Consider the following 21,799-nt stretch of genomic DNA (forward strand, 5'->3'; position numbering starts at 1 on the left):
CCAGACATCGTGTAGGTAATCGTTTACTGTCCTACTAACCCTGAACAGTGCTGGGCAGTCTGAAAAAAAAAACAAAAAGACCCACAAGGCTTCCTGCTCTTACATTTGGGGAAGGTCAAGGAGGGAGACAGCAGACCTGTGAAGCCTCTGACCTGAGGGACACACCTGCCGGAGGAGCTGGCATGCGGCGGAGCTCCTGCGCTGCTCTGATCTCCTGTAACAGGAGGGCTGCTGCAGCTGGTGGGCCAAGGACAGGAGATATTAAAAGATAGTTGTCCCTACAGATCTGCTTCGTTTATTTTTAGAGAAAAAAAGACGTAAACAAGCACATATGCTGTCTTATTTATACTTGCAAAGCTCTGAAAATAATACAGTTTCTTTCACTACTAATAATCAGTAAGGAAAAATTATATAAGGAGCTCCACTTAAAAATCATCAGGAGGGAGGAAATGCGGATGCAGGGCCTGCTTTTGGTGGGCCATTTGTGTGCTGATAACCTTTCAGCTCAAACAGTGCCCGGAGGTCCTGGTCCGTTCTAGCAGAACCAGTGATGGCAGTGTGTGGAGAACCGACCTCCAGGTGCCACCGAGGAGCCCAGGGTCATAAAAGACACCAGGAACGAGAAGGCACCATTTAAGCTGAATCCTCCTCTTTTGTTTTCCCTTGGCAAAAGCAGCCAGCTTCCCTGGCCAACAAGGGCTGCGAATTCCAGGTGAGGGAGGAACGTGCAAAATCCAGCTGGAGCGATAGAGAAGAGCCCGAGCAGCCTCCAAAGGCCTGCCTCGACTTGATTCTGCTCCTTCACTGCGGAGTTCCAAACAATTTCTTGGGTTCCTCAGCTGCTGCTTTGCAGCTACCTGTGGGATCCGTCCCCTCGCTCTCCTGGAAGCTCGGGGGCCTCCCCCGAAGCTGTCAGCACGCAACACTGGTAGGAGGCAGCAGCCCAGCGCGTTAGTCGGGAGGAGAGGGACTGGGTCTCCCGCCACACGGCACAGCAGCCAGCTCTAACCCAGAGCAAATGGCACCGCCATACAACAGCTGCTGGGCAGCAGCATCACCGAGCTCTCCGGAAAGCCCAGGAGCTCCCCAGGCACTAGGGGTAACACGCGACCAGCTACAAGAGCACGTGGTGAGGGTGCTGCCCAGAAAAGTGGCATCTGAAACAGAAAGTACCTGCAGGTTGTGGTGCTTTTCCTTTTTTTTTCTTTTTCTTTCTGAAAGCAGCTCTCTGTAACACTCACCGTGGAGACTGCGCGGCCCTTTCTACAGCATTAGTTTTTTCTGCCAGTCAGATTCGCTGCATATTAAAACGAGAGCTGCTCGCTGGCCGAGGCGCACTGGAAATTGGCTGAGGAAGGAGCAGACGACTCATGCGAGGCTGCTGCCTTAACTAATCCCTGGAACTCCTCGTGTATTTGGCCAACGTTCAGCTCCTGAATTAATCGCTGTCGTGTACGAGCACTGGGGAGGCGGGAGGAGGGCAGGGGACTGGGAATACTCACGGACCTTGTCACACAGAGTGGGAAACGCAACGTTTCAGCTCCATGGTTTCAAGCACTCCTGCTGCATCTGACTTTGTGTTTTTGGGAGCTAAAGTTCAGCTTCCTCTTAGACGTAAGAAGCCCTTGCCTGTTTGCCTCCTGATCTTGGGGTCATTTCCTCCTGCAAACCCCTTCCTGGAGGCAGCCACCAGTGGTCCAGACCAGCAAAAAACCCAATCTGCTAAACTTCTCAAATTTCAGGCCCTGGAACTGCTGCACAAAGAGTGGAAAGGGAAAGAAGAATGGGAGCAGGACAGGGCTGGGCGTTTAGAGTTTAACAGCAAGCTCTCTTAATTGTGCAGGCTCTCCCAGAAGGAGCACGGCAGAGGACTCTCCCGGGTGTGTGCTGTAAGCTCTCTTCCCTCGCTCTGTCTCAGGAGCAGCTGTCCCTGTCCTACAACTACTGCTCGGTGCAGCTCAGCTTTGACAGGAGCGCACAAACCCGCCTGGCAGGACAAGCCTGCAGAGACACCCAGCAGGGCCGCAGTGACACTCGGGAAGGACCGAAATTCCCAGCCCGCGTTTGCTCTGATGGCAAAGCAGCACCAAATCCCCGGACACGTGGAGTGACACCACAGAAATTAGCCAGGTTTCATACCCGGGTGCTAACCTGTCCCGAGGCAGGCGCCTGCAGCAGCAGCATCACCTTCTTGTGGGCTGACGTCTGCTGCTCCCGGGCTGCTCCTGCCACCCTCCTGGGGTTAAAACCAGCCCCGTGGGCAGGCGTGGAGGCAGGTGAGGGACATACCTGCCTCCCAATTAATTTCAGCAGCCTCGAGCAATGGGGTTTCTCACAGCACAGCTATTCTGTGGCTTAAATTTTCGCTTCTATTCTAGTTACTGTGATATTTCAGGTTTTGGTTTGGTTTTAAATTCGGTCCCAGACCCCTGCTTGCCCACACCCTGGCCACAAGCACCGTGAACAGCTCTCCCCAGGACCCAGCACACCGCAGGCGAGAGCCTACCTTTGCCAGCCGTTCCTTTTTGTCCCACCAGTCATCAAATGCCCGAAACGCTACCACTTCGACCATCTTCCTGTTCAGGTCCCTTTTCATGATAGCCTTCAGTTCCTTCACGATGACCAGGAGGACTCCATCCACGGTGGCTTTGTGGGGATCTTCCTTCTTCGGCTCGTAGCCCGGTGGTGGAACCGAGGGGTCAAATTTGGGCAGCGGCGGCCACTGCTGCCCACGACCGAGAGCTGCTCCCATCGAGAAGGGGCGGTAGGGGGGAAGATTCACAAACTGCATCCGCCCCCCCATGAAAGGCGGGTACTGGTACGTGTTCTGTGCCTGCATCATGCGGCTCAGCATCTGAGTTTGCATCTGGAAGGACATGGGCATGCCGCCCCACTGGTTGCCCAAGACGCTTATCATATCCACCTGCATGACGGGGAACATGCCGGGGTGGAACGGAGGGAGAGGAGGCAAGATATGAGGCGGGGGGACCCCGGGGGGCGCAGGGAGAGGCGGCGGGGGGACGGTGACGGCGGGGTGAGTGGGGGGCGGCGGCGGGGGGAGCGGCGGCGGCATCGGGAAGCCCGGCTGCGGGGGCGGAGGAGGAGGAAGAGGAGGGAATCCCGGCGGCGGCATGGGGGGGATCGAGGGGGCCATGACGGCCGTGTTGCTGACGGAGGAGTTCACCACGATGGTTTTGGCACATTCCGCGCTGGTGATGGGCGCGGGGTTCATCTCGTCGTCGGAGATCTCCATGTCCTCCCCCGAAGAGTGCTGACCCTGCGGCAAAAGAGAGAGGAAAGGTGAGAAGCACGTTCCTTTTTGCGTTAAACACCGCGGCGCTGGCTGCTTCAAACAAAGGCTAAGTTTAACCCACGTTTTAATTGGAATTGGAGGAAAGCAAGCGACGCTCTGCAAAGCCACGGCCCGTTGAGCAGCTGGTGCCTATTGAAGCTTTCCTCTTCCATGTCAGACCTCAGGAAGCAGAGAGGTAGCAGCGCTCTAAAAGAGCATCAGTACCAACCGAACAAAAACCTTGGCTTCTGTGCAAGAGGAAGAACTGCTCCCGTGATCAGCGACACACACGCAGTCCAACCGCCTTTCACTGCAAGGTACGTTACCTCCTATTTGCATCTAACCCTGACAGGTGCATTGCGCCACGAGCTCTGCTTCTTTAGTTTTTAGCACGCGCAAAGAACGTCCGTGTTTTTGTATTATTCTCCCCGGCCCATCTGCTGTCAACTCTTAACCTCCAATTGTGCGAAGACAATACTTCCACACGGCTGCTGCTACCAAAAGTTGTCTACCGGGCCAAAGCGATTCATGCTGGAAAAAAAAGAGCCTGAATCTGCTTAAATTGCCTTTAAACTTCAGAGCCTTAAATGCTGGAATTCAAAGACACAGCACACGTCATATTTCTAAGCAAAATGAATGTTAGCCTCATGAAATAAAGACGGAGTTATAAAAAATGCAAAAATGAGGTGCCACCTCCACCACCAAAAGGATGGAAATGAGATTAAAACAAAGGGCGTCTGCTCGTCCTGGGGCCTCGAAGCTGCCCGACTTGGTCCCGTACAAGAGAGGCCCCCCCCCAGCTCCATCCTCGGTACGCAGCCAGCGGTGACACCCGTGTGTGATGTGGGACATACACTTCAGCCTGAAGGTGTCTCCAGCACCAAGAAACCCCACGGACGGTCGCCACATCCCTCGGGTACCGTTAAACCAAAGCCTGTTATGAAATGCACCAACCAAATCCCACTGGAAGACGTATCCAACACGCCAACAGCTTACCTAGGCGACACAAATGGGGCTAACCAACCTTTTACTAGTGGGCTGGCAGGGTCCCAAGCTACCTTCTCTAAAACCGTTTCTCCCATTCTTCCTTTTTTGTTCCAGCCGAAAATGGCAAAACCCGCCAGTCCTGCGGCAGCCACCACCACCCAGCTGTTTTCAGGGCTGAAAAGCAGAAGCACTCGTCGTGACCTTCTCTCCCAGGCTCCCTACAAGCGTGCGGGGCCCGCACCCTTCACACGACGTACCAGGCACTTCCTTCCTCCCCACAGCCTCGCACGAAGAAGCCCAAACAGTTGCGTGTCACCCCCCGGCTGATCTAAACGCAGAGCATCCCCGCGCTGCTCGGCGCAGAAGCTCTCCTGGGCACCGTGGGCTCCAGCCCAGCTGAGGAAATGAGCCCGCGATTAAGTGGTGATGTTGAAGGGCCTCTCTGTATCTCAGTCCTGGCAATAGTTTTTTTTTGGAACCTGTTGGCCATTTTCAGCCAAATCTGAATGAAGATCCCAAAGACGTTTGTTTCTTCCACGTTTTGTGCCAGCAGGTGTGATGTCTGCTCTCCTACCGGTCTCCCTGATCCGAAAGAAAAGGGCAATGAAGCTCAGCCTTTACCAGATGCTGGAGAGCCTGCACCGGGAGAGCTGCTGGCAAACAGCTCCGGCGGCAGTTCTCTCCTTCTCTGCTGCGATTTCCTATTTCACCTAGCAATTTTGGACAGCGGTAAGGAAACAAAAGCACGAGCAGCCGGGTTGATGACTCCGCTGTGAGCTGTAGCCGTACGGCGCTGAGCAGCCACGGCTACCCAGATCAACCCAAATGCCTCGCATTTTTATCAAAGGTCATCTCTGCTACGGCAGCCACCACCAGAGAGCAGGCTGAGCACAACGCTTGCAGCAGCAGCTTTGCGAATCCTCCTGTCCTAGCACCTCCCCTCAGCCCGGCTTCCCCGCATTCCTCTGCTGCAGCGCGAGCCCACGGGCTCGTGCACTGCACTCCGCACGGTCACCCCAAAAAGCAACTCAGGGTTTGAGTGCAGATGCCCATCTGAAGATGTCCTGCCTCCTCCCAGCTCTACCAGGAGACCCCCGTTTACCCCTGCAGAACAGCTGGAAGCACGGAGTGGAGCTGGTGCCTGGCGAATCCTGCAGTGAGCGCTACTGAATGCTGCCCGCGGGCCGAGCGGGGGCTCTCCTGAAGCTGCTGAGCTGCTTTGGTGCGTCTGTACACCAGGGAGGTGCTCCCAGGGCTGTTCTGTGTCCCTGAAACAAACAGCTAAAAAAGAAGTAATATCTCATCGTGCTTGAGTGTTTCCAGAGCCGAGCTGTGTCATCTCCCCCTCGAGCTGCCCACGGCTGCCTAAGAGGTCTGGGGTTTCACACCCTGCGTCCCCTCCCCGGCTGCTCAGCCGCGGTCACGTCCCACGCCGAGGGCGCGGGCAATGAAAGGACGTCCCGCGGCTTCAGCTAACGCAGCTCCACTGCACGGAGCAAAGGAAGAGCAAACCAGATGCCCGGAGCGGGTGTAAACAAGTTTCCCACGAAACAGACCCCATTTGTCAGTAACGAACACCAAAGGCACTGCTAAAAGCGCTGGCTCCGCTTCCAAAAGCTGGATAAGGCTAAAAGTCAGCACGGGATGGGAAGCCAGGAGCGTTCAGACCAAAGACAGACAAAGCCAGCTTCGTATTTGGCCTGGGCAGCAGACCTGAAGCTAAGGGGGTGGCAGCCTCCACGCTGCAGTGCACGTTACCTTTCTTCATTCATACACCCATTTATTTTCGCTTGAGCTGAAACAAGAACTGCTAAAGCAACAGCGAGCGCTTCTGGAAGACTGAAAGATTTTTTTATTTTTATTTTTTTTTAATTCCTCTGGTGCTCATTTGGGTCTGCAAGAAGCGACGACAGATTCCCTGCTTCCTGCGGCGTGGGGCTGACAGCTCACCTGCGCTTGCACAGCGAACACAATCTGTGCTCCGGTTTTAACCCAAGCAAGGTGGAAAGGGAAAGAGAAAGGGATTTAACGGCAGGGAGAAAAAGACCAAAAAGGGCAGGGGAAAAAAAAAAAAGGGAATACATGAGGTTAGCAAAGAGGTCAAACCAAAAGAAGATCCTCTACAAGGAAGTCTTTAAAGAAAGTTAAGAGGAATTAATATTTAAAGCGGATGAGCAGTTAGAGGAAAGTTGTATCTGAGGGGGAAAAACACGGGCACCGACTGAGTGAGACAGATAAAGGCACAGAAAGAGAAATCAAGGGGAGACAGAAATATCTTTTGTTACATGGTTTTCTTTTCATTCACCTGTCTGAACCTGGATTTGCTGCGGCTGCTACCAAATACCTCTCAGGGTAGGGCTGAAAAGCAGCTCTGCTCTCCTCCCAGAGCAACCGCCTTCTAGCTGCCTTCCCTCTTTGCGTTTACCGGGGAAAAAAGCGATCCGATAGCTGGCATCTGTGCTGCTCTGGGGATGTCATTTCCATCACTGTCAAAAAATGGTGTCAGTCACTCCTGGAGTTCACCTGCACGCCTCTGAGGGCAGCCGGTATCGTGCCTCCAGAAAGCCTCCCTTCAGCCCACTGAGAGAAAAGCCAATTCCAGCTAAATTAATTGGCGCTGCCATCTTCACTTTGCATTAATTAAATTAAGAGTTAGCAAAACAGGTATTTAATTATATGCATGACACATTTTTCCGAAGGTGTTTTAATGATGCAGATTTGCTGGGAGAGACTCGAGTCAGCGTAACTGCTTACAAATGGCCTCATTCATGCTTCACCCAAACGCTACCTGCCACCCTCGGCACTGGCACAGCCTCGGTTACACGGAGGGAACATCCTGAGGTCCTGCTTCTGCTCGGTCTGAGCAGGGCAGAGAGCCGCTGAACGCAGGGTAAGGGCCTTATCTCGGAGCAATACCCGGCACGCAGCAAGCAAACGTTCGTACCTGCAGAAAAAAGAAACTACATCCTACTATTTGCAGGCAGCGCTGGCTGCTGCGGGTGTGCAGAGCGGCTCCCTCCCGGCCCTGGCGCTGGTATAAGAACTTGCTCAGGATTCAGACTGCGTTTGGAATACCATCAGCTCGCGGCTGATTTCATTTAAATACTCTGAGTGGCACCAAGTTACCCGCAGTCCGGGCGGGCAACCTGTATCACTGACGCAGCCTGGCCGAGCTCTGGCGCACCCGAACACTGAAATGCAGGACCGGAGGCATTCAGCACCGTGCGAGGTCATCGGCTATAACAAAGGGAAGCATCCCCGGCTTGCATGAAGAAGGAAACCTGTGCGCCTACTGCAACTTGCACGCACAGAAACCATACGTGAGGGGAAAAAACAAAATCACTCCTTAAACCTGAAACTTCGAAAGCTGCATACTTGCATACTGACAACCTTCGCCACTTGAAGCGCTAAGCAGCAGCTTTTCAATAAAGCTAGATGTAAAATCGGAAGCAGTTCTTGGAGAAATGAAGTTTTCATAACCCTACCGACTGTCAAACAGTCATCACTTGGTTTTGGATTAAGTCCATGCAAGGATCTAAAACCGTTCGTGAGTAAGCGCGCCTCAGCCTTCATCCTTACAAAAAAGCAGGGAAAGGAAAACCCTCCGGAGGCGAGGGAGAGGCAGCGAGGTGGGGACTGAGCAGGGTCGCACAGCGAGTGCTGACGGTGCCGGGAAGGGGCTCTGGGTCCCTCCGGCTGCCTCCCCGTGCCGTGCTGCCGGCCTGACGAGGACCCAGCCCCGGCTCACCGCGCTGCGATCCCGGGGTGGAAGTAGCACACGCTCTGTAACGCACCGCTCGCTCTGCCAGGCTCCTGCGAACACATTGGAGAGCGAGCCACTTCAAACCTGTCACCGACATTCCTCACTGCATCGTCCGGAACAAAAGGGAAGCCCGAGGATGCAAACCAGTCACCTGCGACTGCTCCTTCCAAGGCGTGATTCCAATGCAAAACTCCTTTAAAAAAACGTATTTAAGCCTATTCGAGCTCGGCCCAGAGAATCACACTGCTAACACAGTGAAATACCTCTTGCTGTCCAAAACCTACATACCGGAGCAGGGCGAGGGCTTCAGGGAGCATTGCTTTACCCATCTTTAACCTGCTTTTTGCTAGAGGAGGGCTCGCAGGCGCAGCACCGAGCAGCAGCCGTGCCTCCCAGCTGCCCTCAGCTCACAGGACGGGGCATGGCGGAGAGCGGAGGTGCTGTGCTGAGCACCCGCACCTCTTGGTGTCAGGCGTGACCCAGACGGACTCGGCCCCGTGCTTACAACCCGCACGAACATTTTGGGCTCGGCTCCCTGTAATTACGCATCTCCCTCCGCAGGAACGCGCACGAGGGTGGCACCGCGCCGGCGCTGCCCTGGCGGTGTGCGGGAGGGCAGAGCCACCCGAGGGGCTTCACCAGCTGCAAAATCAGAGCAAAGCACTGCCTGCCAGCTCCCAGGAGAGCTCCCGAGCTTGTTCAGGCGACCGTGCCCCATCAGTGCCTGCGGTAGCTCGCGCCGACCAGCACAACACCACTGCAGCCTGCATCGGGGCTGAAGTTTGTCTGCTGCCTCCTCCCCGGGCTGGTTAGTCACGTCTTTCCTCCTCCTCTGGGCAGCAAAGGGAGCTCCCGGCCTCCTCCTGCCGCTGCCTGAGCGTGCGATTACGATCGCTGCAGCTTTTAATTGGGACAGAGATAGCTTTCAGGTGTACTCGCGCTGCAACGAAATGCCCGGCTCAGGAAAAGGCAAATTAAAAGATTAACACATTACAGATGAGCGCTTATAAATACCTTCATGACATGGGTTGCTATCTCGAGCACAGCAGAGCACGATTTCTATACAGCTGTACATTTGTACGGCTCTTTGCAAGTCTGACTCTCGGACAAAGGTTGCAAACGAAGCAGAGCAGAACACGGTAACGATTCTGTGATCCCATCGCACGACCCGTCGCCGTGCCCTGCAAACAACAGGCACCAAAACGGCTGCAATGGAGCAAGGATTTCTTGCAGGGGGGTTGAAAAGTTACTTGGGTGTTTGGGTTTCTTTATTACTGATTGCAAAATTCTCTCTCACTGCTTGGAAAAGAGAACTCGGGCTCGAAGAAGTGACAGTGCCCTACCTGACACACACTCCCTTGCCTCAGCCTGTGTTTTGGTCTGGTGCTTATTTGTCCTCCTCACACCTCCAAGGCTGCTCAACAGGTAAAACAAGCAACAAAAACATTCAAGCGCTCATCGCAAACAAACAGCACTGTAAACACCGGCCTAATTTATGCCTATTTCCCCCCCCAATGCCAAGAGGAAACTCTAAGAGGATGCCTCAAAGCACAGAAGGACAGAGGTGAATCCCCCAGAAACGCCTGTCAGCCCCGAAACACGGGGACGGGGGTGAGGAAACGCTCGTTTGTGCCTCGCAGTGTGGCAGCTCGGGGGCTGGCCCCTCGTTTGACCATCCCACGGATGGGGAGAAGCCGCACGGGGCGGTTTGGAAGCGTGCGAGGAAGGAGCTCCCCGCGGCTTTTCAGTGCACGGAGGGAGGGACGGAGGCGGGGAAGCACAGAGCGCCACTGCTCCCAAAGGGAAAAGGTCTTGTCGTTCACCTCCAGGGCTTTCTGACGCTAAAACCACAAGTAGATCCAGCCGTGCTTTAAGGGCGGTGGGAGAACCGGGAGGCTGCTCACGTTTCATCACGGATAAAACGCCCTAAAAGTGGATTTACCTTCTCACGGGACCCCGGCCTTTTCCCTTAAGTCTTAAAGGAGATCTTATTAAGAGGAAAAAAGGGTTTCTTGTAGGGAAAAGGAAAAGGAAAAAGGAAAGAGGAAAAGAAGAGGTGCTACGGTGGGGAACCACGTAACACGGCCAGCTCTTCCCCCAGCAGTGGCTGTTCTGGTTTCCCTGTTTCAGAGGGGGGAAGGGACGGCCGATTTGCAATCTAACTTCAAAGGCTTCTTCAGTCGGCTGGGAAACTAAGTCATGCATAAAAGGATGGCAGAGTGGCAAGAAAATACCCCCTACAGATAAATTAGTCAGGGAACGGTCCCAAAACGCGAAGCCCAGGCTGGCTTCAGCCAGGTACGGCCCTCTTCACACACCGGGTGCAGCGATGCAGAGTCCTGGGAATAAACCAGCCAAAGCCAACAGAGGGACTGAACAGACTGAAAAAAAAAGGAAAGGCGGCAGCAAGCGTGCAACGGGCTTCTCTGTCACTTTGTGCCACCTCAGCTATTATCAGGGGATTTTAGTCCAAGCTTTGTCCACACGCAAGATCTGGAGTTTGAAGCAGCATGCCCCCCTCTAAAGATGCAAAGGAAACCGATAAATTCAGGAGAGATGCAGCGACCCTAACTTCCCAAGCGATTCTGAAATGCCCTGGTTTGCTCCTGACGGCGGTGCAGGAGCGCACCGATATTCCTAGATAGCAGGAGGCACTTTGCAAGCAGAGATGAAGTGGGGAATTAGCAGCATTAGATCAGAGTCCAGCAATAAGCACTAACAGGGACGCAATAAGCGAGCGTGCAGAGTACACAGACAGCTCGCAGCTCGGTGCCAGGCAGGCTCTCCTGTGCCATCCCCTGAGCCCTCTCCTGTGCTTAAAGCACAGGTCAAACGGAGCGCCAGGTTCAGATCTCGCTACCAACAGGGCGATAAGAAAGCAGATAAGCCCGGAAAACAGCCTGGCTTCCCCAGCTGATACCGGCCTATTGAAGAACAGGTTGTGCACATATTGTATTTAAACAAGGTCTAATCAGCGGAACGAGGCCAATTTGATATTTTCCCCCTTTTACGCGCTGCTTCTGTACCCTAGAGCACCTGAAATGGCAGGGCTGTTGCTGTAGGGGCAGCATTTTCGGCACCCTGTTCAGCGCTCTCTGCATTTCCAGCAAGGGCAGTTTCGTTTGTAAGGGCTGGACGTTCGCAACGCAGCCTGTGCCACGTGGACTTTGCTCAGCAGGGAGGGCAGAAACCAAGGAATCGAGGCCTTGAAGGACACCGGGCAAAAGAAAAAGAGGAGCTTCTGTGAGACCATCCATCAACATCATCCGTTAATGCTCCTCTGCTCGCTGCCGCCTGCTCTCAGACCCCGGCGCCATCAGCATCCCGAGGCACACGGCAGCGCGGACGCTTCTGCCCTTCCTTCTCCAGAGGCAGCCCAAATGACGAGCCTGCCTTCTCCCTCCCCTCTCCAGGAGCCTGAGCTGCTCTTGCCCGACATTTCTAGGGTGCAGCCCTGATCTGTCTGGAAACAACGAGGCCCAACTGTTTTTGGCACCTGCAAGAAAGCCTGGGGGCCTGAACCCTACAGCTGGTGGGGATGGCCCAGAACAACCTCCCTAACACACGCAGCTTTTTACTACCCGATAGGCATGGAACAAGGAGGGAAGAGAGTTCAAGTCCTAATTCTTACCTTAACCTTTCCCTTTCCTGAGTGCTTTTGCCAAGATTTTGAGAGCCCACCACTGCTGGCCTGGGAGGACACACGGACTTAGCACTGTTCTCTTCCCAGCAGCTCTGCTCTGCGCCAGGACTGACGATTTGAGACGAAATAGGAAAGCACGAAGGAGGGAACACACCGCTAATAACATCTTTGGACCTCATCATCACCTTGACTGCAGTCACAGCGGCACGTGGTATGATTTTAAGGAAACTCGTGGCCTCCAGTTCTGGAGACAGCCACTGCCATCACCCCGAGCTGGGACGACGCAAGCACCTGCTGCTCGTAGGAAGTTCCCAACAAAACCGCTGCGGACGAGACCACTCAGCCAGACTCGATCTCGACTGTCGGACACAAAAAGCATCGAAGCAGCGAGGCCGAAGCTCTCGCTGCAGGTGCTGTAAGTGCTCCTGGGACGCAGCGGGAGGGAACGGCCCAGGGGAATGAGAAGCTCGAGGGACAAACCTCTCTGCAAGTCACTGCGGCCAGGCTCGGAGCCCTTCGCAGCAGCGACCACGATTGATGAGTGGCACCCTAATGAGCTCGGCAGGCTCTGCTGCCTTGCTGAGCCCCGTAACACAGGCGAACAGGTCCCTCCAGCAAAGCGCAGCAGCTGCATTAAATCCCGGTCAGACCGCGGGAGACGCTTCACTCCAAGGAAGCCTCCTGCAAGCAGCTGAGGAGGCCGAGCAGAGGCGTTCTTCCTCAAAAGTAAGGGTGAGGCCAGTAAGACAGTTCCCCTTCGGTGGCGTTTCCTCTTCTCTTACAGATCTTCTCTCCGGAGGCATCTCGAGTTTTTCACCGCTTTATTTCCTGCTCAGCTTTTCCCTTCTCTCGCCACGCTGATTTAGCGACGGGCAGCCAGACAGCACGGAATCAGCTGAGGAATGCAACTCATTCGTTAAACCAGGGAAAATCTCCCTAAAACAAAGCCCAAAGCGACGTCCAGCCAGAACGCCTTCCAGTTCCCCCTCTCCGGACGATGCTCGGAGGGGAAGAGCTCTGTTAGGGAAGGCAACTTTTTCCCCACGTTGCTGCTCCCGGGCGATGGAAACGTAACCCTTGGGGCTGGCATCTGCTGGCCGAGCCCCTAACAAAAATAATCCCCGCGCGGGACGCGACAGGACATTTCTCACGGCCTTCTAGAAGATACCAAACGCTGGCTATTGAACTATCCCCGCTGTATGCAAACGACATCGCGTAACCACAGCTGCTGTAAATTACCAGGGTGGAAATACCCCGCAGCTGGGCTGCATTCCCACTGCCGTTTGTTCAGGCAGAAAATACACCGGGGGGGGCGGGGAGACGGAGGTAAGCTACGCTGATTTCCCCACCTGTCCCCTAATGAGCGAGCAGGAGGTTGAGAGCGAACACGTGGAAGCACTTTTCACCCAGAGCCAAATCGGGCTGCGAACCTCGTGGCCACGGGGAGCTGCTAAGGCTCGGAGCGTGGGTGGGTTTAAGAAGGGATCAGCCCCAGGAGCGGCAGCAGCAGCTCCCGGCCGGGAATCGTCCCAGCCCGGTGGTGATCCCACGGGAGCAGCACCGCACACAACCAGTTACCAGCGGGGAATAACCCCAAAATACCAAAAAAAAAAAGGCAGGGCTGGGCCCTTCCTGGCTCGCTCGCGAGTTAGCGCAAAGTCTCCTCCTGGTGCCTGCTGCCACCGCCGACCGCTGGAGAGGAAAAGCAGCCACGGGGAGCAGCCGGGGAGCCCTGCTCCTTCCCTCACGCCGACGGCCCGACCCCGAGGCTCAGCTGGGCGTCCCCACGTCGCTGCCGCTTTGCTTCGCTCACTTCCTCCGTGCCTGCTCTGAGAGCTGGGCTGAAACGCCGGGGCTGACCCGCAGGAGCTCACCGCACCGCTTCCAAACCCTCTTGGCGCTCTCCTCCACCTCCAGACCACGCTCAGAACCACGCAGCTGGGGGGTTGTTTTTTTTTGGTTTTTTTTTTTGTTGTTGTTTTTTTATAAACCAGCTTTCCCCCCAGGTCCGTCCATCAGCCTGAGGTTACGGATCTCTCCGAAACGCAGGCTGCCCGTTCGGGGAGCTGCAGGAAACCCTCGTGAGAAAGGCCCCCAGCAGCCCAGGGCGGCTGGGCTGCACGTCGATTTGGGCGACCAGCTGAAAGGCACGGGTTTTTTTTGTTGTTTTGTTGTTTTTTTTTAACGGTTTTGAGGCAGAGCTGGCCTCGTGGTTTGCAAGCAACAGCTTTTTACTGCCGTGCCACTCGTCCCGCCACGCGTGCCACCCCCGCGCCGCGCTGGCTGGAGCTGCCCCGGGGCTGTGCCCGCGGAGACGTGGGGGCACCGCGCCGAGCTGCTGACCCTGGCGCTTCGTTAACTTCGTTACAGCGGTGCAAATACTACGTGCCAATCTGGGTCACAGCCGGGGCCAACTGTCATCCTCCTTACACCTGTCCGGGTGTTCAGCCCAATAGTCACTTACAGGAAAAGTTCGCACAAGCTCCAACTCAATTCATGAATCTAGAGCCTATTATGAGCTGTCCTTTTGTGTTGTTTTTTGTTTTGTTTTCTGTCTTTTGTTTTGTTTTTTCCAATATGTATTTTTTTATGGCATACCACTGTCTAAAGCTTGGGTGTTCTCCAGCCCAGACGCTGAAAGCAGATCCATGCGAACCCCCTTCAGACCCCACGCCGGCTGGCCCCAACTGCACAGTGCTCGACCCCGAAAACCTCCCACCCCCCCAGCGCAGTCCCTCGTGTCCCCAAAAACCCCCAGCCCCGCTCCTCGTGTCCCCAGGTGGCACCCAGCCGGGTGCCCGGCTCCCCCAAAGGCGCTTCCCTGGCCGCAGCCGCCGAACACCGGGGAGACGCGTCCCCCCCCCACGTCACACTAACACGTTCACTGAGGTTCCCTCGCCCAAACGCACCCTCACCCACGTCTCCGTGGCAGCTAGCTGGTACTCTGCCCTTTCCGTCTCCCTGTAACTCGAACGCCTTTACGCAGCACTACGGATTTTGTTATTATCTCGGTGATTTTTTCCCCCGGACGCTCGTGGCACCGCCGTAACGGCTGCTGGCGTTTAGCTGCCTCCTTCCAAGACAAGGTCTCCGTTACCTGCGCCAGGACCTCCCAGCCGCACGTGCAGACGGACCAAAACGCCAGCTCGTGGCAGCCACACAGAGCCACGTCGCTGGAGAGCCATCCCCAGAGGCGCGCAGCGACACTAAGCCCAGCCCGGGCACTCCGAGCTCCCCGTTCCCCCAGGTATCACAGCTAGCACCAGAAATATGCAGGGTTTTTTTTTTTTTCTTTTTTTTTTTAGCCTGGCACACACGAGGCACCAGAAATAACAAGCTCCTGGGGGAGAAGGGAAACCTGGAAAGAAGCCGCCTGCCTCAGCGGTCCCTGCGCAGGCTCCGGAGGGAGCAGCACCGACACACGCCGCGCGACGCAGCGCGCGGGGACCCTGCGTGGCGGGGGAAGGACAGGGGCACAGAGAGCTGCTGGGACGCGAGCTGGCCGAAGGTGTGCGAGAAATCACACAGCCACCAGCACCACGGAAACGCAAACTCCACGAAACACACGCACGGCAGAGCTGCCCGCGAATCCAAACGCCCCACGAAGCAGCAAAGGGTCGGAGTCCCGGCGAGCGGGAGCTGGACGCCGTCCTGCAGCCGTTCGCCCCTTTTGCAGCTCAGCCTCGCAGCCGCGGGCGCTGCCTCCAGCCCCAGGTCCAGCAGCAGTTTCGTTTCCTCCCCGCGGCGCCGCCTGCGCAGGGAGCGAGCGCCGGAGCCCCAGCCGCGAACGACTTCCTCCGCTCGCTGCTCCCGGAGCCGCGCTCCTGCAATGCCCGCGGGAGCGAGCCCGTGCCAGCTGGGGAGAAATCGGGACCGCCGAGCTGCCGCCTGGCTGCTTCTTTGCATCTTGGCCTCCTTGGGCCTGCCTGCACCGCTGGCAGCGTGGGAAACCAGCACTCAGCACGCCAAAAACATCTCACAAGACTTCTGTCCCCGACCCATTTGTTCCTTTTCTGAAGCCACTTTGTTTTCAGGAGCTGAAAAACGTGAGAAACCTTTCTCTCTCGTGATGAACGAGCATTTCCCGAAGCGAGCGCTGCGCTTTCGTACCAAAGCCTGAGCCAGCAGCGACGTGCCTGGGCCGCGGGAGCCCTCGTGGGCAGGGGGTGACGCACGGAGCTAACGGCCCCACGGCTTTCGTTCTGAGTCTCGCCCCGTCTTCGCCAGGCACAAGCCAGCGCCCCGAGCTGAAAACCAGAATTAATAGAAGGGGGGGGGGGTGGGAGCGAAGTCACGGGGCTCCAACTTGAGGCGCATGCAAAGCGCCGTTTGCTGATGAGCGGTGCCTGCTCGGGGGGCGCGGGCAAGGCAGCAGGCAGCAGAAATTGGACTCAGCGCTCGCCTGCTCGCCGCTCCGCGTCAGGCGCGGCCACGTACAGGGCGGCGCCGGCTCCGTCTTCTTCAGAACCAGCCCCAGAAATCGGTGCCCTCCTGGCGGCTGCCAGCGCGATATGTGAACGGCGGTTATTTTCTCAGTATTTCTCCCGATTACCTCACGCGCTGGCGCCTTTTCTCGGTGCCGGCGCGCGTTGCGACGCAGCCCGCCACCCAGCGCCTCTGCCCGCCTTCCCCCGGTCACTCGGCACAAGCGCCGGACGCGGAACGCGGCCAGAACGCCGATGGGGCAGAGAAACGGCGAGGAGAAACGTGTCGCTCCGGTGGCAGCCTCCACAGGCTGCGTTTATGCCATCCGCACAGCGTCGCAGCCCGAATCCCAGCGCCGAGAAGAAGAGGAAGAGCCCCGCAGGCAGCAAAAGCCGAGGGCTCCGGCTGCGAACGGTCTGCGGAGCTCACCTGCGAGCGCTGTTCCACCGTGAGCTGCGCGCTGCGGTTGAACGTTGCGATTCGGGTTCGGGCTTCCAGAGCTGCGGAACATCGGCACGCCACACAAACACGACGGGAGCGGCACTCTGCCTCTCAGCGAGCGATTCAGTTCCACGCACCCGGCCCGCTAGGAACTGAGAACGTACGGAAGGGCACCGGTGGCAAAAGGGAGGCAGAACCGAGCCGGTGGCGAGAGTATAATTGGCAACAGTGATTTTAAAAAAGGGACAGCAGTGTCATTTCTACGAGATATGCAAAATGGAAAAGCCTCAAAGCCCTGGCCTGATATGAGAGAGCGAGAGAAGCAGTCAGCCTCCCAACCACAGCCTGCTTTCTATTCTTCAGTTACACTCCAAAGCACTTCACCGGTTCGAGCTGCGCTACCAACAAGACATGCTCCCCCCCGAAGTAGCCGGGCATCACAGAGCAACCAAACCGCGCCGCCAAACATCCCTCAGCTGAGCTTTTCCCTCACAAGCACCCGGCGAACGCCCCATGGGGATTTTTCTCCGCCAAGCCCCCCCGGGTCGCTTCGCCCCCGTGTCACACCAGGCGCACGCAGCCGGCCAACCCTTTGCTCCGGAGCTCCCAGAATCGTCCCAGAGCCCGACACGAGAAGCCAAAAGTCATCCGCGACCCAGCGAACGCCAGCAGAGCCCTCTGCTTTCTGGGATTTTCGGGAGCAGCGGGGTGCCCGAGGCAGCACTCCCTGCCGGCGGCCTTCCAGGACTAGCTCTGAAGAACGCGCAGCGCCAAGCGCGGCACCGTGGGCTCACGGGGCCTGTGCGGGGCCGTATTGAAGTCACCTTTTGTGGGATTTGTGGGCTGCCCTTCTGTCCGGAGCCCGGCTGAAGCGGCTCGCTCCCGTTCTCATTTCGCAGTTTCAGCAGGGCTGCTGTGATTCCCGCGCAGAACCACGGCAGCCACCCGCACCTCCGCTGCCTGGCACGGGCTGGCTGCCTCTCTGGAAACTCGCGGTCACCACGCGCACCTCGTTGTCGAGTTTCCATTAGGAACCGGTTCCGTCAGGCGTGATCGCCTTCGCAAGAGCTCGGGAGGCAGGAAAATTTGAAAAAGCGTTTACGAGCCTGGGCGCACACGCCGCCGCTCTCCGTTTTTTCTCCTTTCTTCAATTAAAAAAAAAAAAAATGCGTTCAGAGCAGCCGCCACGTCCCCTTCCCCCCGTCTCCCTCCAGAGCTGCCGGATCCCACCCCGGCTGTAAATCAGCTCCCAGGTGGGCCCGTGTGTATCACGCATCCCTGCCAGCTCCTGATGGCACGAGGGCTCTCGCACAGTTACTGTGGAAACCAAGGGATCCGATTTCCCCGCTCCCAGGCTCTGCCTTCTCCGCCGTTTACCTTGAACACATCCCTCGGGCGCTCGGCAGCCCACGAAGGGGCCCTCGGACCGCTGGCGAGGAAACCCCCGGGGCTGCTCTCGCCGCGCCGAGGCATCGCCGCTTTCCCTCTCGCCCGCTGCTGACAACGGAAGGCGGAGCGGAGCTCGAGAGAAAAGGGGAGCGGGTCACCGGGTGCTGCAACGCCGCCAGGTCTGCACGGGGACGCGGCAGCGTGGGGAGGTCCGGGGCACGACGGGTGTCTTGAGGGGTGTCATCGCGTCCTGCCCGCGCTCCGCAGGGACGGTGTGACGCTTCAGCAGGGATTTCTTCCAGCTCTGCCCGTGACCACACGAGGACTCGTCACAGCGGTGCCGGTGCTGTCCCGTAGGACGCACCTCGGCGTCCCGCACGGCATCAAAGCCACCACGGCCGCCCGGCGCGGAGCACAAGCGACAGCAGCGGCTTCCAGGTGGCTGTAGGGCTGCTGCGCGCTCCTCAGCGTCCAGGCTTCCCCCTGAACTTCACAGCAGGACTGCTCGCACCTCGTCGGTGTCTCAGGATCTTTGTTTTCACGATTCTCTTTGGCACGGCCGAGGCAGCCCTCCCACCGCGGTAAGGAGGTGCTTAGCCGGAGCACCAGGAAGACGCGAGGCTGCTGATCCCTGATCAGAAAGCATTTTTGGACTTGTAGATCTGGAAGAATACCCCCGTTGATCACGCGGCCTTCCTGTTACGCGCAGGCTACGCGCACAAACCAATACGTTCGTGAGCTGAAACATGAAAGGCACCATCGATACAGAGCAACGTGACTTGCTCTAATCCTGCCGCCCTCCCCGGCACACAGCGGCAGGGCCTCTTCCTGTACCGAGCCAAGCGAAAACAAGACCTGGCTCAGATGGGATGTCAAAACGTCAGACGGCACTTCCCTAACCCCTGCACTTCTGGAGCGGCACAGAAAGATCCCACGACGAAGAAATCATCCTAATTCTTGCCTCGTTATCCTTCAGAAACACGGGAAGGGCAGTTTGCACTTTGCTACCCTCCCAAGTTTTATTAAGATAACCGCACAACTCGTTTTCCCTTCTTGGTCATCTTTTAGGTTTTGAAAAGCCCTCCCTGCCTCGTCCTCCCGGCTGGCAGGTCGTGCTGCCCGTGAGGGATGCCCTCTTCTCCCCTCACCCCACGCAGCAGCGCTTTCCCCGCCGACGCATCGCCGCTGGGGGCCCTTCCTCGGCCACAGCCTGGCTCTGCCTTCGCAGCACCACTGCGGGTCTGGAAACCAGGCTCCAGGGTCCCGTGCGACAAAGCAGAGCCATCGCCAGGCCTGCCCGTCCCCTCTCCACCGACGGGCAGTCACCTTCCCTGACGATCTGGCAGCACCTCACCTCCAGGACAAACATGACTGTATCGGCTGTCATTGACAGAAATCCTGCTTGCTTTGACGGGGGCAGGAGGAGGTCCTTCAAACGCCGCTGCTGTCTCAAGTAAAACTTCCCTGCGGCTTCGCTGCTGTCCCTGCGGGCCCCGAGACGTTCCCAGCTGGAGCAGCCACCAAAGGGGGCAGGCCAGGGGCTGCTCGGGCCCTCCAAAAGCCGAATATGAAGCAAAGAAGTTCGAACTCTCTGCCCTTTATTGCTTCCTCGTGACACTTAATGAGCCCTCCCTCCTCTAATATATCACCTCTGCCCGGCTCCCCGCGCCGAAGCCGCTGGAAACGCTCGGGGCTGCCTCCCCTCCGCTCTGCCGGAGGAGTCCCCGCAGGACTGGAAGCCGCTCGGTGCTATCGCAACGGGCCGGGGCCGGAGGTTCAGCTTCCCAGCCCTCCGACACACTCCGTGCCCCTCTCCGGCTCAGCTGCAAAGCTGCAGCTCGGATTTCAGCCTGCGGTAAGTCACCGTTCGGCTCTGCTCCTTCAGCAAAAGAGAGGGAAGCCAGGAGAGCCTTTTTCTGAAGCAAAAAAAAAAAAAAACCTTTGGGGGTGGGGGAGAAGGGCGGGGAAAGGAAGCAAAACCACATGGAGATGGTTTCAGTGCACCAGGAGGAGCAACGGAAGGCGCAGGCAGCTTTTCCAACACGCCGGAACAGCTTAGCGCGATTTGTAACCGAGAGGAGGGCTGAACAAACAGCTCCGACAACAAGCAGCCAACTTTTCGGGGAGGGAGCGGAGACGAGGAAGGCAGCGGGACCCGCCCGGAGCCCCCCGCTCCCACCCTTGTGACTCGCGAGGGTCGAGGCACCCGTACCGCGGGGTATCGTACCGCGGGGTATCGCAGCACCGGCGGCGTGAACTTCTGACACCGGCGTCTCGTTAAGGGGAGACAAAGGCTTAGCACGGGCTTGGACCGACGTCGGCACGCCGCTGCCCCACATCGCAACCTGCAAGCGGGACAGCCCGGCTGGTCCTCCTGCGCGGATCCCAGCCACGGAAGGCGCCTGACCCCACACACCACGCTGGCACTCACCCATCCTCCTAAATGTGCTCCCAATCGCCCGCGACTCTCTTGCGCAAGAGTAAGGACGGCAGAGCCAAGCCCGGAACGGCGAGGAGAGGACGGAAGCCTTCCTCGTTTTATTTATTCCTGGGTTTTAACAAGTTAGAGCATCCCCTCTTCAGCCTGCCGGGCCAAGCTTAAGGAATCAGAGCCCTGTTCCTAATTAACACATCACCAGGTCCCACCGGCCACGAGGTGCCTCCCAAGAGGGGAGCCTGGGCCAGCCCAGATGAAGAAGGAATCCTCAAACAACCGAATTGTTTCGAAGACTAAAAGGCAACTGGGAGGCCAGGCAGGTTTGGAAAGGCACGGAGAAAACACAAACTATCCAGCGCAGTTACACTTTCTCCTAGGTGAGCCTCAGACAGGCAGGGTTACTGCTGCGGGCCTCTCCTCCCGCCCCGCACTCTGCAGGAGCAGCTCCCTCTCCCCTAAACGCAGCCAGTTCTGGGGTGAAAACCTCACAGCCATGGACCCCTGGAGAGAAACCCACTGAGCCGGGTGAACCCCAGCAAACTCCCCCAAGTACACGAGGCTGATCTCTCACGCTCGGGGCATTTACCCGAATCGGACCTCCCGGAGGGCTGAGGTCTCCTCACCGCACAGCGCTCGTGTGCCAGGGACAGCAGTCGCACTTGCTGCATTACTGCCCTAAACGCCGGGGAGAAAGGCTCCGGCATTTGGGAAGATCTCTGTTTCGACTGCTCCGTGGCCCGGCCGTACAGGACCCACACGTCCGCTGCGGCGACGCTCACAGGTTTCGCGCAGAGGTCCCAAACGGACACGCCACAAAACGTCGTTCCTGCCTGCTGGCCCCACTCCACCCCGCTCAGCTCTGGCTGTCCCTTCGGCCACCACTGCCCCAGCAGAGGCAGCAAGCTCGGCTCTGCTGCTGGAAGAGCCGGGGGAGCGCATCCCCCGGCAGGCAGCTCCCTCCCAGCGAAGGGAGCACTGAAGCCCAGCAACCGCCCCCTGCTCCAGGCAGACGGCATAAATAGCTGCAGAGCTGTCACAAAGTCTACGTCCAAGACTCCGGCCTAACACGAAAGCCCCGTTAAGCAAGCGTGTGTGCACGCACACCCCCACACCCAGAGACCAGAGCGACGGCAGAAAGCGCTCGATTAACCGCTCTGGTGGCTTAAGGGTCTGTTGGCGCTCGGGACATTCGCAGCGTGAGCAGTGGCCAAACTTCCAGGGCCTGTTCAGCCCTCGAGCTCTCCTGAAGCTATAAATTGCAGCAGGCTGCTGCTAGAAACAAAGAGACCTGGAGATGGGCAAGTTAAGACCATCGCTTTGTGTCACATTTAGCTCGTTTCCAGCTGCCTCGAGTAAAAGAAAAAGCCACCAGAAAATCCTACGCTCTGAACGACACTAAAGAAAAAACATAAGCGCAACTCC

At 57.4% G+C, this 21,799-nt stretch overlaps 1 protein-coding gene across 1 annotated transcript in view; it reads right to left on the reverse strand.

The window, feature by feature from the left end:
- SETD1B (SET domain containing 1B, histone lysine methyltransferase) overlaps window positions 1–21,799 on the reverse strand; it is a 49,323-nt gene that overhangs the window by 17,798 nt on the left and 9,726 nt on the right. The window contains exon 7 of the mRNA XM_080559449.1: window positions 2,507–3,277. Within this exon, the coding sequence (XP_080415575.1) occupies window positions 2,507–3,277 (771 nt within the window). The remainder of the gene's footprint in view (window positions 1–2,506; window positions 3,278–21,799) is intronic.

This window comes from Anser brachyrhynchus, assembly GCF_964034855.1.
Source record: "Anser brachyrhynchus genome assembly, chromosome: 17".
Lineage (NCBI taxonomy): Eukaryota > Metazoa > Chordata > Aves > Anseriformes > Anatidae > Anser > Anser brachyrhynchus.